The 16,562-nt window shown below is 46.5% G+C and overlaps 1 protein-coding gene across 5 annotated transcripts in view; it reads left to right on the top strand.

Moving 5' to 3' along the window:
- Window positions 1-16,562, top strand: part of ncoa1 (nuclear receptor coactivator 1) — a 101,383-nt gene that overhangs the window by 70,551 nt on the left and 14,270 nt on the right. For 3 of the 5 annotated variants that reach the window (XM_076874069.1, XM_076874068.1, XM_014409657.3), the window contains 7 exons: window positions 3,251-4,241; window positions 8,429-8,638; window positions 9,414-9,762; window positions 11,387-11,563; window positions 12,322-12,436; window positions 12,522-12,690; window positions 14,404-14,718. In XM_076874069.1, coding sequence (XP_076730184.1) covers window positions 3,251-4,241; window positions 8,429-8,638; window positions 9,414-9,762; window positions 11,387-11,563; window positions 12,322-12,436; window positions 12,522-12,690; window positions 14,404-14,718 — 2,326 coding nt within the window. The remainder of the gene's footprint in view (window positions 1-3,250; window positions 4,242-8,428; window positions 8,639-9,413; window positions 9,763-11,386; window positions 11,564-12,321; window positions 12,437-12,521; window positions 12,691-14,403; window positions 14,719-16,562) is intronic. The other 2 variants (XM_076874071.1, XM_076874070.1) reach the window with 2 other exon arrangements.

The following is a 16,562-nucleotide window of genomic DNA, read 5'->3' on the forward strand; positions in this document are numbered from 1 at the left end:
AGGATGGGACGAAGCCCTCCCCCTTTCTTCGGAATGACAAAATAACGGCTGTACCAACCTTTGTCCGTCTCCGAAGCGGGGACCACCCGTATTGCTCTCTTCTGTAATAGCGCCTGTATTTCCTCTCTGAGTACCAAGGCTGCCTCGGGGTTGACAATCGTGTTCACGACTCTTTGGAAACGAGGCGGCTTGACCCGGAACTGCAACCGGTAACCCATGGCAACGGTTTGCAGCACCCACGGAGAGGGGGCGCAAGCGCGCCACTGAGGGAAGTGAGCAGCCAGCCGGCTGGCCTGCAGCACTGACGGCGGGGCGCCGTCGCCCCCCAGTGTGTCTGCAGGGGACTGCATCCCCTGCCTGACCTGGCTCATTTCGCCTGCAGGTTGAGCATTTGAGATTGTTTGAGAGTAAACCACACTCTTTATTGATTGCAACATGGGAACATGTACATTTATACATTTTGTTGGGTGCACCTTTTCCGGGGCATAACAATGAAAAACAGCGGGAACACTCGATGTGGTCGCTTGAACATTCAACACATCTGAACCGTGTGCAGGGGTTATGTGCTTGGGAGACCGCGATAGGGAAGTGCAGCGCCTTCTGGGGCTGACAACCTGAACAGAACTTAAGCGGCACCTCTTGTGCGGCAACAGAGGGGTAAGAGCAGCGTCTCCCTGCTGCCGGATCCCTTCCCCACTCGCAATCACAGCTAGGAGGGCTGAGGCTTCTTCCTCCTGGGCGTCGGGTCCCGTCGGGGGCCCGGGGGAGGGCCTTTGCCCCAGGCCGACTGGCGTGGAGCTCGGGCCGGAGTACGTGCTCTCGCCGGCGGCCCTCCCACTCCAGCAGTGGGCGCCGGTCTCTTGCCAGCTGTCAGAGGAGCGGCGGGCCTGTGAGAGCTAGCAGTGGGCTTGGGCTGGGGCTGGCGTCTGGGGATGATGTCGCGCAGAGCTTCCGTCTGCTTCTTCCTCAGATCGAATCTAGCCTGAATGGCTTCAAGTGAATGTCCGAATAACCCAGCCGCAGACACTGGTGCGTCCAGATACACAGCTCTGTCTCTATCAGGGACGTCGGAGAGGGTCAGCCACAGGTGCCTCTGCGCCACCACTGTCGAAGCCATCCCTCTGCCCAGGGAGAGCGCTGCACAGCGAGACGCACGGAGGATGTAATCCGTGGTGACTCTAACCTCGTTAAGAAGAGGTGACAGCGGGCTGTCCTCCGGAACCAGCGATCCAAGCTCCGCCAGGCACATTGCTTGGTACGTCTGGAGCATGGTGACGGAGCTCATGGCTCGAGCGGTGCCGGCCTGAGCCCGATAAATCTTCTCCAGCTGCGAGGCCGAGAATCTGCAGTGCTTGGACGGCAGAGTTGCGGGGCCACCGACACCATGGTTATGGGACGGGGCCAGATAAGCAGCCAGAGACGGCTCCATAGGGGGTGGGTTAGCTAAACCAGCTCCCTCGGCGCCGTCCAATTCCATGTACTGTCCATAGCCGGGCACAGTGACGCGGGTAGACAGAGGTTTGTCCCATGACGCTGTTAGCTCGCAGAGAAAGTCTGGGAACATGGGGAGGCAGTTTTTGGCCGTTGCGGGCTCCGGTGGAAGGAAAAAACCCGCAAATCGCGACGGCTTCCGAGCTGGTGGAGGAGAGGGCCAGTCCACCTGCAGCTTCTCAGCGGCACGGCGAAACAGGGAGAAAAGAGAGGTGTCATCGTGGCCGACCGGCGCAGCAGCGGCGGCATATTGGGTCGACAATGAGCTCTCCTGCTCATCCTCCGACAAACCATGGATGTCCAGGCCGATGTCCAGCACGTCATCGTCTTCCTGGGGAGCGCTGGCGGGCTTCAACCCAGGCTGAAGCCCGTCAGCGCTCCTGCATGGTTCCGGTCCGTCATCGGCTAACCCGTCAACGTATTCCATGTGGTCAGCCCAGCTAATCGCGGGGACATCGACCTGAAAATTTTCGTCTTCGGACTCGGACGAAGCCGGGGCTCCAGACTCGGAAAGAAGAGGGTCATGCCGTGCGACAGCCGAGCGTCCCAGCACTCTTTCCACAAACGTCACCCGTCTTTCCAGGGTCGAGCGTCGGAGCTGGCGACAAAACGCACAAGCTTCGGGCTCCGTCAACGCTCTCCTAGCGTGGACGATCCCCAGGCAGACAGGGCAGGCATCGTGCTGGTCGCTGTCGTGCAAAGAGAAACCACATCCCTGAGGACAGGGGCGAACAGAAGATTTCTGCTTTGCTCGCTTCGGTTTGGAGTCCATTCCCAAAACGCAAAGCGAAACGCTGCACAAGAAAAACTTGAAAATAGCGCTCCGCGGGCAGCCTACGCACCAGCTGGGCGGTGGAGGCTAACACCAACAGGGGCAGTTAAGCTAGGTTCAAGTTGGCAGACAACGGAGCTAACTAGCAGTAGCTAGCTAGCCCAACTCAGCAGAGGTGTTCTCAGCGAGGTGAAGAGCGTAAGAACTGAGGGATGACGGTGATGGCAGCGGCTATATGTGCGGGCGGGGCCTTGCGCGTGTCATCACACGTCATCTGCCGTAAAGGCGTGAATAAAGGTTTCTTCAGCCAGGACACGCGAGGGCGTGATATCCCATACTTATGTGTTGTACCGAGTGAATCGACTGAAAGGGAACTTGCCACAGCCATAAGGTGCTGGGATATCTTGAAAAGTGCTTGAATTCAAGGAAAAGTGTGGAAACCCAGTAAGGTTGTTGTTTTGGCTTGTTGTAACTGAATTCTTCAGAATTTCCTTTTCTCACTAGAGTTTATTGATTATTCTAGTTTATTTTATTATAATTTTTTGTTCCTCATATTTAATTGATATTGTCTTAATTAGATTAGATGAAACTTTACTAATCCCTCGGGTGGGTTCCTCTGGGAATTTCAGTAATGTACTGATTGGCCATTTTATTACATTTTATTTGATGTTTTCTCTTCCATGCAAGGTGCAGTTTGACTTATTGATTGTTAACAGAAGTTTTTTAATCATCAGCAAACAAAAAGTGCTACGACAAGTGTTCTGATATGGATTTTCATTCTTAAAGCTTGTAATGGAGATAATGAATGTTTAATGTTTTTTTCACTTTATTGATTACGGGGAGAATTTAAAGAGCAGCAGACAGAGAAGCCTGGATGACGCTTGAAGCCTGGATAAGGCAGACACTGATAGAAAATGGGGTGTTTGTGGACGTGATATAAAGATGTGGTTGACATCTTTAATTTTCCTTTGTTTTTTCTTTTCCCAGGGAACACAACACTGCTAGCTCTCAGGAAAACACTAACCCCAGCCTTCCACCAACCCTCAGCGGTATCGCCCAAATTCCCTCCCGCTCCCCTTCCCTCCCCCCCAGCAGTAATTCAACCCAAGGCTCAAGTCTCGCCACCGCGGGCCTTCACACCAACAACAGCAATGCCTCTTCCCACGGACATAATCCAGCCACGCCGACAGGCTACCTGACACCCAATCGGACGAATTGTCCCCAGCAGGTCAACAGCCCCTCTCCTTTGAGCAGCCCACTTACAGCAACCCCTACCTCTTTTATGTCGCCCAGGATGCCACGGGCCAGTCCTGGGTTAGGTGGGAGCCCTCGGGTACCAGGGAACCCCTTCTCTCCCTCCACACCTGGCCTCCATTCCCCAGCTGGGGCTCTAAGCAGTGGAGGAAGCCTCAACAGGCAGCAGTCTAGTGGTGATGGCAACAGTAGCGCAAGCGGTGGGTCAACAGGGTCTTTCTCCCTGTCCTCTCCGGTCCTTCAGAGACAAGCCAGTACACCCACCGGCTCCTCTATTCGACCTCCGTCAACAAAACCCTCAGATGGAGGTGAAGAAGGGGGAGAGGACTCTGTTAAAGTCCCCCTTTCTTCTGCCTCACAGCTGGGTAACCCCAGACTCAATCAGCTCCTGGATAGCAATGGGACAGGAGCTGACTCTAACAACAACAGCAACAGCATCCACTGCACCTCCTCACCTCATCCACCTAACCCTGCTCCTGCCCCTCAGTGCCCTGCCTCCCACAGCAGTCTCACTGAAAGACACAAGATCCTCCACCGGCTGCTTCAGGACAGTAGTCCCAATGATGCCTCCACCACCAGTGAGGAAGGAATAAACAAAACTGAAGTTGAGATCAAGAAGGAGCCACCTGCCAGTCCGGCGCTGGGTGCAGGACCTCCCAAGAGCGACTCGAGAGAGCCACAGGACCACCAGTTGCTTCGTTTTCTCCTGGGTACAGATGAAAAGGTATAATATGGAAGCCCAAAGCTTTTTTTCTTTCTAAATTCCTTTCCCACCACACCACATATGGAAGACCGGTTCTCCTTGTGCCCCACTGCCAGTCTTATGTTATTAGATTACTGTTAATCTTACAGTGGACGAGAGCCCGGACACGACCACTGGTGAAATGCTTAATGAAGTACAATTTAATAATGTTATTTATTTAATATTACTTCTGTGTTTTGCTACTTTATGCTTAAAATCAGCACATTTTGGATACAAATATTGCGCTTTGTACTTAAAACCATTTATTTTAAAGCTTTAGTTACAAGCAACTGCACTAAACGATTGTTCTAGATAAAGCTGCCCAGCAGTGTACAGCAGCAAAATAAAAATTATATAGACAATTTGGAATCAATTACAATGATCCAGTATTAGAATATATATACTGATTTTATTTTAGATACTTTGTATTTTAGGTCCAAACTATGATAGTTTTACCTAAGTAGGGTTATGACTATAAGAGATCCAAAAGCCACACAATTCCAGCTGTATTGGAGTGCAGGGCTGCACGTGAGCCTGAAAGTATTAGTAATTGCCTTCTATACTGTATTTATTTCTAATCTGATATTCACATTTTTTTCCTTTCTGCTGCCACATAAAACAAAAACTAAAAAAAATAACAGTCTACAAACACATCCCTACTCAACCCAAAAGATGAGAATCAGAACCAGAACAGCATCTGAAATAATAGTTAATCATTTTCACTTATTGCAATGGAAGTCTAGAATATAGGGCATTGCAAATACTATAAAAGGAAACTTAAGGTTATGTATATAACCCCGGTTCTCTGAGTAGCATGAGTGAGTGTCTCACTATGGGAACGCCTTCTGCGTGACCTCATCAGAAGCTCAAATACCATTACGCCAGCCCTTACAGGCTGGCTAGGTGACGCCCATGTCAGGAGGGGCCAGTGCCTCCCTATATAATAGGCTGACATAGCGTCAGATGTCATTCAAAACAAGCCCACCACTTCCTCGCTTCCATAGCAAGGAGGGCGGTCTGGTGAGACACTCACTCATGCTACTCAGAGAACCGGGGTTATATACATAACCTTAAGTTCTCTTTCATAGCATTCGTTTCGTGTCTCACTATGGGAGAAATACTGACTCCCGGATTGCCAGACATGCCTGTTAAGAAGACAACCGTCCCCAACAGCACTTCACAGGGGAGAGGCCCCCACCCGGGAAGAACCTGCACTGAGGACTGAATGTGCTAGGTTAGGTGCTGTCACATCTAACCTGTAAAACCTAGCAAATGTATGAGGTGAGGTCCAGCATGCAGCTGCACACACCTCCTGAATAGAAACTCCCCTAAAGAGAGCCCATGAGGTTGCCAGACCTCTAGTGGAATGCGCACGTAAGCCAGCAGGGGGCTGAAGGCCCCTGCTAGTATAGGCCAGGGCAATTGCTCCTACTATCCAATGGGAGAGGCGCTGTTTAGACACAGGCTTTCCCATATGTGGTTTAGCCCAGGACACGAACAGCTGGTCACTTTGTCTGACACTCTGGGTTCGGTCCATGTAAATGCGCAGAGCACGGACTGGACACAAGGTATGCAGCCGCTGTTGCTCCTCTGAGGAGAAATGCGGTGGGCAAAAGGCCAGCAGTTCTATAGGGGAACATGTGCCGACAACCTTTGGGACAAAGGCAGGGTGAGCCGCATACTGACCCTCGTATTATCCGAGGAGAACTGAATGCATGACTGATGCACTGAGAGAGCGTGGATCTCTCCCACACGTTTAGCAGAAGCTAAAGCAATTAAAAGAGCCGTCTTCAAGGACAGAAATTTCAACTCAACCTGTTCCAGGGGTTCAAATGGGCAACAGGAGAGCGCAGCCAATACTGTGGGAAGGTCCCACGATGGAGCCAACAGCCTAGACGTAGGCAATTTACGCCGTGCACCCTTCATGAAACGGCATATTAAGGGATGCTGGCCAACAGTCTTTCCCTCAAAACCAATATGGCAGGCTGAAATTGCTGCCAAATACACCTTGATGGTGGAGAAGGCTTCACCCTTATCAATCAGGGCCTGAAGAAATGACAGAATCACAGCCACAGAGCACTGAAAAGGGGTGGCCTGTAATTCACTATGAGGGAGCCCCACCGTGTTCAGGTTAAACCACTCACGGGCCAAGCCCATAGAGCTAGCCTCTCTGGGTGGGGGTGGAATATTTCCCCCTGTGCCTGAGACAGGAGGTCTCTGCGTAGTGGTAACAGCCAAGGTGGGCCGCACAGCTGCTGAAAAATCTCGGCCAGCCAGTGTTTCCCTGGCCAGTGCGGGGCTATCAGGATCATATAGTGACTTCTCTCCCTCACTGTGGCCAGAGTTGGAGAAATGAGGGCCACTGGGGGAAAAGCATAGAGGAGGGTTCTCGGCCACTCGTGAGCTAGAGCATCCACCCCGAGTGGAGCTCTCTGATCATGCAGCGAGTAAAACAGGGGACACTGAGCATTCTCACTGGATGCATAAACGTCCACGGTCGCCTGACCGAATCGCAGCCAGATCTGCTTCACCACCTCTGGGTGAAGCTTCCAGTCCCCATACAGCGGGTTTCCCCTGGAGAGAAGATCTGCTCCAAAGTTCAAGATCCCCGGCACGTGAGTTGCTCTCAGTGACAGCAGGTGGACACTGCTCCAGACTATCAGTCTGTGTGCTAGTGTGTGTAACTTGGGGGACCCCAGACCCCCTGTCTGTTGATGTAGGCCACAACGGTGGAATTGTCCGACCTCACTAAAACATGATGACCTCTCAGCCAAGGGAGAAAGTGTTTTAGCGACAGGTGAACCGCCAGCAGTTCCAGACAGTTTATGTGGGTGGAGCGCATGTGAGGGCCCCATTCACTGTTCTGCCCTCGTGGGTGGCCCCCCAGCCCGAAAGAGGGGCATCTGTGGAAATCGCCTTCCTGGCTGAAACTGCCCCCATGGCAACGCCCTGAGACAAGAAACCTGGCCTCTTCCACTCGCGGAGAGCGAGTGAACAGTCTGCAGAGACTCTCACGCGACGGTGGCCGTCTCGGTGAGGGTCCAGTCCCTGCGAGCCCACCCAGCGCTGAGCGGGTGGGCTCGCCGTCAAAACGAGACTTTACATCCTCTGTTTGTATGGCGGGCCACGGGATGTTGAGCCTAGCGGCTGCGCGCTTGCACATGTCCTGCATGTCGAGATCCAGGGGAGACGGCGGTGTCGGTTTTTCAACCTCGCCGGTAGCCAAGGGCTTTGCAGCCCAGCTGATGCTAGCCAAGGAGGTTGGAATCTTCCTCCTCGCCATCGTCAGACAGCAGGAGCTCTGAATCAGCCGACTCATCTCCGTCCTCGTTGGCATCTCCCCAGGTGACTCCAGCATCGGGGAAAAACTCACGATCTCCGTGTGCCTCCAGCGACGGGAAAGCGGTCGCGATGGGCTGAGGGTCTGCCTCTACCCAGCTCGGCCCTGGCGTTGCGGCCAAATCATCGGGCACCGCAGCAGCCTCACACAGCAAAGGGTCGCCACCCGACAGGTTAGCCTGTTTGCGTGGGAAAGCCGCGCAGTGGATACAGTCTCGTGCGGGTGTCAAGGCAGCCTGAGCGTGAGATAAGCCCAGGCATGCCGCACACACGGGGTGTGTATCCCAGGCAAAAATCTTTTTGCTGTAAGGGCTGGCGTAATGGTATTTGAGCTTCTGATGAGGTCACGCAGGAGGCGTTCCCATAGTGGACACAAACGAATGCTATGAAAGAGAACTTTAGCTTCTTTTTCTGGAATAAAATTTAAAGGAAACACAATGCAGTATAAAAATATACTAATATACTATTTGGTCTTTTTTAATGGTTGGATTGTTTTAATTTTAAAAGTCAAATATATTATAATTTAAGATGGTCTTTAATATCCCATACAAACATACATTCTTCTGTAAACTATGTGTTCGGATGCAGTCACTCTATGAAAAGGTGAAAATTAAACATAATAATTAGCTCATATTTTGATATCATTAATATTCAAACCTTACATTTAGGGTTCTCTGTATTATTACATTTTCGTATATTTAAATTTCAGGTAAATGCAAGCAGTGCTTAAGTCCGTTAATTTATGATGAACATTTATTCTTTACTGTATACTACATTGTATTTGACTTCCTGATGTTTGGCACCTGGCTGAAACCTTTTTGTTTTTGAAGGACTTGGACGACCTGCCACCTCCATCTGCTCTGAGCCTTCAGACAGTGAGAATTAAGGTAGAGAAGAAAGCTGGTGGGGAGGGAGTGACCTGTACAGGGTCAACGGTTGGCGCAGGAGGTGCAACCAAACTTGGAGGAGTGTCCAGCCCCAAATCGAGCCCTGTCGGAGAAAACCGCAGAGACAGCCGCAAAGACAGCCGAGACTCCATGGTACAGCTGTTGATATTGTGTTAATTTTTGAAAATTGGGCATTTAACATTTGTGTAAAGTAATAAAACAGAAGGCCTTCAGAGTGGGATTTCAACTACAGCTTAATGAGAACTTGTTTCAGATCGCCACTGCATCATCAGACCAATAAAATAACGCTTTAAAATGAGACTGCGACAGAAAATAATGAGGTAAAACGCCATTAGAGCAGCCAGGTTTAGGAAGTAAAAGTAAGAAAAATAGGGATTTTACTCGTCTGCTGATACGAGGTGTATTTTGTGGTCCCTATAGCCAAAACAGAAAATACCAGTCAGATTAACCCAGATTACAGAAAACACCTTTCAACAACCTAAACTGATCGGTAAGTGATCCAAGTGTCAAAAGCAACAGACGCTGATGAACTCTGTCCAGCTTCGACCAATCAGACAGTCATAACGCGCAACTGTAATGACCCAGTAATGTTAATCTTCCCACCCTAAACGAGGACTTATTTTCAATCATGCTTGCGTGACACGGCGTTAAAAAGGATCTTTCTCAGTCAAGCCTCGAAATTTTCCTCTGAGCTTTGATCCTGTGTTGCCAGTTGCAGGACAGCCGTCGTAAACCGAGTTGCATGTTTATTTTCTTGGACTTTGTCTCCACTGTGGGTTCAGCTACCAGCTGTAGTCTTTGAAGTTTTCCCAACGCCCACTTCCCCCTTTTTCCCCAATTATCTTTTAATACTTTATTTTTAACACCTTTTATTTGCATTTCTTTTTCATTTGTTTCTTGCCTGTAGATTTCTAGTGTATCTGTTGATATGGACCCTCTCTCCCAGATGCTGCCTGGCTTCAGAGGCCCAGCTGGGGCCAAACAGGGCAGTGAGGATACACCAAACCCCGGAGGAGGCCCTCAACTTCAGTCTCCGGGTCCCCAGCCCCCAGCTACGCTCCAGTCCCCTGTGCCTCAGCTCCAGTCACCCCTGTCTCAACCTCAGTCCCTCCCACAGTTGCAGTCCCCATCGCCTCAGCTTCACTCCCCTTCTCCCCAGCTCAAACTGCAGTCACCCACTCAGCTCCAACCCGGCGAGGCCAGCACTCCCCGCAATGTAAATGTGAAGAGAGAGCCTCCTGGCACTCCTAACAGAGGTACTGTTTCAGCTCGTGATGAATAAATCCTTGATTTCATTCAAATATCAGATTGTTTGTTATAATAGTTACTAATTTTGTTCTTTAAGCGTTATTGGATAGTATTTAAATTGATTGGATTCAAAATAATTGTTATTGTTATTATTGTATTGATGGTAGTAGTAATGGTATGATCCAGAGTTCATTCACCGGCATTTTTATATTCTTAATGCCCTCTAGTGGCTTCCAGGAGCCATGTAACCAAACTCTTACTCTACTTCTTGTCACACTGCAGAGAAAACGTCTAAAGGTTTCCTCAGCTGTTTTCACACGTGAATCTTTCTAAATATCACCTGACAGGAGAAAAAGGATCGGACAGTAGCCGGTCTTTAATCTTCCAAATCCCAAATATGAATTCCATATGCTGTTGAATTGTGTCAAAGCGGGAATAGCACAGCAAATAGTTCAGTTGATTTACCAATAGCAATTGGGTTGTCACACATTCAGTGTGCTGCATGCTCTATCCTGGCAGTGTGCTTACCTAATTCAGACAGAAGCTCAATTTGAATAGTCAAGAGTCTAATTGCTTTTGACATGGATAGAAAATGTCATGAGGAACAGAAAGCTGTAAGCAAAATTTATAAAACATTAGAAAAGAGAACCACAATGGCTAAAGAGTCAAACAGTACTTACTCTTGTATCTCACAAGAGTATCTCACACTTCTTTACCAAGCTTGGATTTTTTTTTTTTTTTTTTACATTTTTAACTGTATAATGCTTGTCACATTAAGATTGGTTACCTTCTCTTCCTACTGGATATATTCATTTTCCAGTAGCAAGAGCATGTCTGAAGTGGATTACGTCCTTCTTTGTCCTGCATGTCAAAGGACAAATCTCCCAAAATTGCTTGAAAATAAATGGATGCATTTTGTCATAGCTAGGCTTTCAGTACAACTCTGGGTCTGCATGGTTGGATGCATTAGTGATGGGCAGGAGGAGGAGTATAGAGCACTAGTGGATGAGTTTGTGGATTGGTCTGCTTCTGAATGTGAATAAGATCAGAGAGATGGGGATGAACTTCAGAAGGAAAGAGGTGGCTGCACACTCAGGATGTTCATGTGGTGGAGGTGTATACAACGATAGTCCAGACTGAACTGGAAGACCAACATAGAGGCTATATTCAAATTTGGGGATGAGCAGGCTCTGTTTCCTAGGGAAGCTGAGATCCGCACTGAGTGCAGCAAAATGTTGGAGATTTTCTTTCACTCACATATAGCGAACACACTGTAATTGGGCTGTGGTCTGATCTGGTGACACTGACTGAATAAAATGATCAGTGATTGGCTGAAAGTTGGATACTTTCAAGGCTGTGGTGGAGAGGTGGTCACTGAGCAAACTGTTATCCATCGTTATTAGTCCTGACAACCCTCTGCACGGCTAACTGGACAGGCAGCGCAGCACGTTTGAGCTCATCTCCCACAGCGACAGATGTTGGAAATATTTCATAGCACATGATATCACCTCCTAGAATAAAATATATCTGCCAGATATTATTAGTATTTTATATTATGGGATACATAAAGTATTTCTTTCCTCATGAAATACTTCAAGTGATTTTCGCAGTGTCCTTGTGTTTGTGTTGCAGGGCTCAGTGATGGCAGACCGCCCTCTGGCTGCAGCCTTCAGAGTCAGTCTTCATTTGAGTTCTGCAATCCCGCCACTCCAAGCCAACAACCGGGACAAGGAGACCCCTTCCAGACCCCCATAGACAGCAGTCCATTTCCAGAGGCCGAAGTTATGAACCCTTTCACCTCAACCACTGGTAAATAAGTGTACTGCAGCCACAGTTTGGTTACCCTGTGTAGTCAGAACTAAATTCTGCTATTAAAAAGAAATTTAGTGAAACAACAAACTTTGTAATGACAGCATAAATTATAATTGGACTATGCCACTCTGCAGGCTTCCCATCTCAGTTGAAATTGCTGAGCATCAACTGTCTTTCTTGCTTTCTGTGTTAGCAAACAGTGTAGCTTGTAGCAGCTGTGTAAGTGATTGAAAGTCAGTCTTTTTGGTTTAGCATGTGGATGAACTGCACAGTCCACAGCTACAACCAGACGGTAACAAATTTAACGAGAAGGCCAGATTCCAAACTATCATGGGCCTGACATATAAATCAGGCCATAGATAGATAGATAGATAGATAGATAGATAGATAGATAGATAGATAGATAGATAGATAGATAGATAGATAGATAGATAGATAGATAGATAGATAGAAATTTATATATGATCAATTTTTTCACTCTACTTGAGAAGGGGGCAATATAATGCTACGTCATGGCTGCGTGGTAAAGATTTTACCAAGATTAAATGAAGTATGTAACTTCCATATATATCTTGTTACCTGTTGATGGTGGAAGTAGAAAGTGTGTTTGTTTGTTTGTTTGTTTGAACAAAGGGAAGTAGAAGGCATCTAATATATGAAAAAAGTTGCACAGAGCACTTTAAACCTAAAGATGCATGCTGTTGTTCATAAACATTTTTCTTCCACAAGCCTTAGTGTATGAATTTCCCTTTCAGGTCAAACCAAGATGGATGCGGGTGATTCCCAGTTTCAGCCTCTGGCTCTGGCTGACACCCTGACATTTGATGGTCTGGGAACTCCTTTGCAGGCTCCTTTGGCATCACCACAAGAGTAAGTCTGATTTTATAAGTCTAAGCTGCTTCTTCACAGCCCAGAGAGGAGCGTGGGAAAGATGGTGTTTTGTCTTTTTGAGCAGGCAGTGTGTGCCCTGTACGCTGGATGAAGTGCTTGGCCCTCCAACCACACCTGAAGCCCGGAACGATGAGAAGGCTCTATTAGAGCAGCTGGTTAACTTCCTCAGTGGGACAGATGAAAGCGAACTGGCTGAGCTTGACAAAGCCCTGGGTATCGACAAACTGATACAGGTGAGTAGGTCATAAAGCTTGTAAGACAGTGGAAAGGCTTACTGAACTCTGAGTGCTTTTATACTACAAACATATTAACAAAGCACTTTAGCTTTTGCTGTTGGACACTTTGACCAGCAGACTGGACTTTAAGCCCTGCAAAGGCTTTACAAGATTAATTTTAAGACCAGTGCATGATCATTAATTTTACGATGTTGCTATAATTAATCAAAACATTCAAAACAGTTGCTCAGCTGAAGCGCTGGCAGCCTCTGCTGGCCTCTGATCTGTTTTTTTGTGCCATCCACAAGGATTTGGCACAAGAAATATAAATAAAACTCCTGGACGGCATTCAAGTAAAACACAAGGTGATTCAATTAGTTTATAATGTTTACCTTTACTTCTGTTCAACTCTTCTAACCGCAGTCGTTTAGTTTATTTTGGCTTGTTTAAAAGCAAATAATCTGCCAAATAATCACAGGCGATCTCTGGCTTTTATGCTTCTTTCAGTTCTTTGTAACACTCAGGTAACACATCAGATACGATTTAAATGGAATTAAAATATTTCAGTGTTTCAAAAACATCAACATCGCTGTGGCAGCGACGTTGTTTCAATGGCTGAAAATGATTATGGTTCGATGTCAGACTTGCTTTTCCAAACCAGGAAAACAGGTGATGATGTGTTTTTTTGGGCGGAGCCAAATCGCTGATAGAAAGTAATTGCTCTGTAAGTGCAAGTGACTATAGGTGTACGCTGTGGAAATGACATGTGTAGATTGATTTTTGTGTAATGGACTGACGTGCAAGCTGTACCTGGAGCGAGGCGATAACAGCAGCAGTACTGGCAGTTGAACAGTGAAGTAAACAATGAGGAACAAAGTGTGGCTTTGGAGTCCTCTGTCATCATGTAACTGTGATCGTATCATGTGGTCCAAGGGTTGAGCTAAGTTTGTCTTTAGTCATAGCCATTCATTTACTTAATGCTAGCATTAATGCGGACTGGTGTTCCAGATAAACTGTCTACAAGAACTTTGGTTTGTTTACATCATACTTCTGCGTCTGTTTGGTGACTGCTGTGATGCCAAAGTCTTTTGAAAGTGTAGCTTTGCAGTTGCTTCTGTCTCTGCTTCACCTTTAATAACTACATTGCTGACTTAATGTGCCTTAAAGACTTCATTTGGTCCACTTTGGTTTTATTAACGTTTTTGCATTTTAGTTAGTGTATAAAATTGAATACTTTTATGAGTATCTACGTGTAAATAATAGTGCTGTTTCATTGTTTTTTGCCTGGGAGTAGAGATTCTTATAGTGCTTTGTTTATATATCACTACACTGTGGAAACCCAGTTGCCCCGGACATTTGAGACGTTCTTTCTGTGAGACAGCAGAGCTAACCGCAGCACCACCATGGTGTGAAACTGTTGCAAAGGCCTTTATGATATAAACAATAAGTCTGGGTTGTGATAAAGGGAACAGATGGTTAGATTTCAGACTTCAGGTCTCAAGTAACTCCAGGTCCAATAATTATCTTGTATGTTATTGCTCTCACTTTCCAGAATGTTTATTTTCTCTTCTAAATGACCAAATAGATATACTAACATATTACTTAAAAAGCAACTTGACTAGAAAGTACTGGAAAAATCCTACCCCATCTTACTGAAGGACACTTTGTGGTGGTTACGAGACAACATCGTCATAATGATTTCCTTTTCCTGTTTTATTTCCCTCTTCGTAGGGTGGCTGCTTTGACCCTTTACCTCAAAATTTTCCACCCCAGCAACCCACTGCCACCCCAGTTTCCATAGACCCTAAACTCCCCACCTACCCTTCCCAATTCACACCAGCTCCACAAGCTCCTTTTCCTCCAGAGCTGGGCACGGTGGGGGCGCAGGGTCTGGGGTTCGGAGCCCCTCGAGGGGCCTTCCCCGGTGGGACGGGCATGGGACTGAGGCCAGGCATGACCAGACCACAGGGGATGGGCAATCCGGTCAGGCTGCCACCGAACCAACTGCGCCTGCAGCTGCAGCAGAGACTACAAGGCCCACAGCAGGTAAGGACACAGAGTCAGTTTGTCCGGTGTGTATTCAGCTCATTAACCTGTAAATGATGTCGCCTCTTTTTCTTCTGCCTCTAACATTTTAAGTAACTACTGTGAACTTTGTTTAGGTGTAATTTATTCACAGAATTTTATTGACCTGTTATGCTAATTCCCAGCTCCATAATTTTATTAAAATTAGCTTTACATGGTTAACAGTTCCAAATAGTTATCTTATAATGGGCCTCTGTGCAGGCCCTGGATCAGGGCTGGGAGAACTCCAGGCCTCAAGGGCCGGTGTCCTGCAGGGATTAGATGTGTCCTTGATCCAACACTGCTTATTTAAATGACTAAGTTACCTCCTCAACATGTCTTGACGTTCTCCAGAGGCCTGGTAATGAACTAATCATTTGATACAGGTGTGTTGACCCAGGAGGATATCTAAAACCTGCAGGACACCGGCCCTTCAGGCCTGGAGTTGAATGTTTTTGGAAGTAGTTTTTAGTTTGTTTTTAGTTTTAGCTATTTTAGGGGGATATCTGTGTGTGCAGGTGACTATTACTGTGCATAATTATTAGGCAACTTAACAAAAAACAAATATATACCCATTTCAATTATTTATTTTTACCAGTGAAACCAATATAACATCTCCACATTCACAAATATACATTTCTGACATTCAAAAACAAAACAAAAACAAATCAGCGACCAATATAGCCACCTTTCTTTGCAAGGACACTCAAAAGCCTGCCATCCATGGATTCTGTCAGTGTTTTGATCTGTTCACCATCAACATTGCGTGCAGCAGCAACCACAGCCTCCCAGACACTGTTCAGAGAGGTGTACTGTTTTCTCTCCTTGTAAATCTCACATTTGATGATGGACCACAGGTTCTCAATGGGGTTCAGATCAGGTAAACAAGGAGACCATGTCATTAGTTTTTCTTCTTTTATACCCTTTCTTGCCAGCCACGCTGTGGAGTACTTGGACGCGTGTGATGGAGTAGGGCTGCTCGATTATGGCAAAAATGATAATCACGATTATTTTCACTGAAATTGAGATCACGATTATTTGACGATATTTATTTAACCTTTTAAGACCTACCATAGAACCAAGTCCACCAGAGCTTATATTATTTTTTTTTTACATGCTGTAGTGCCATTTGTGGGAGCATTTCAAGTTGCTACATCAATACAACTGTTATAGCCCATATTTTAATAATATGTATGCATTAAGTCCATAGTAATTACATAAATTGCAAAAAAGTGCAATAAACTACAAAAAAAATTGAAAATCGCTTTTGTTTTGTTTACATATATTTCTAATTGGAGAAATTTAAGAGGTTTATCCCTCAAAACTTTAAATACAATAAAGTTGCAAAAAATAGTTTACAACAACAGGAAATTTATTTTGAGTGTCTTCATAGTTTTATTTTGGAGATACAGCAATTTTTATATACTGCAGGAAAAACAAAAAACAATCCTATGATGCAAATTTGCAAAGAAAACAGCATGTGCATCATTTCACTGTGGGAAGTGTTACGAACAGCTGATAGGAACGGCAAAGCGTGTTTCTGGAATATTATGTTTTTGTTCCTGCAAGCGCTTTTTATGCAATTTTTGCAAAGCTATATGTGGAACGAAACCGTGACCGAGGACAAGCTGATGGCATCAGATGTAAGTACAACTCCTCCGGTTTCATATGCAAAACAAATTATTGCGCTAGCTTACACGGTTCAGGTTCTACAGGGATTTAACAATAGTTACACAACACGGAGCGTGCTGCTCTGACCGGCTTTAAAGGGTTAACAATGACTTTAAAAAAATAATATAAAATAGTGTGCAACACCACTGAAGTTT

This window comes from Maylandia zebra, linkage group LG15 (assembly GCF_041146795.1).
Source record: "Maylandia zebra isolate NMK-2024a linkage group LG15, Mzebra_GT3a, whole genome shotgun sequence".
Lineage (NCBI taxonomy): Eukaryota > Metazoa > Chordata > Actinopteri > Cichliformes > Cichlidae > Maylandia > Maylandia zebra.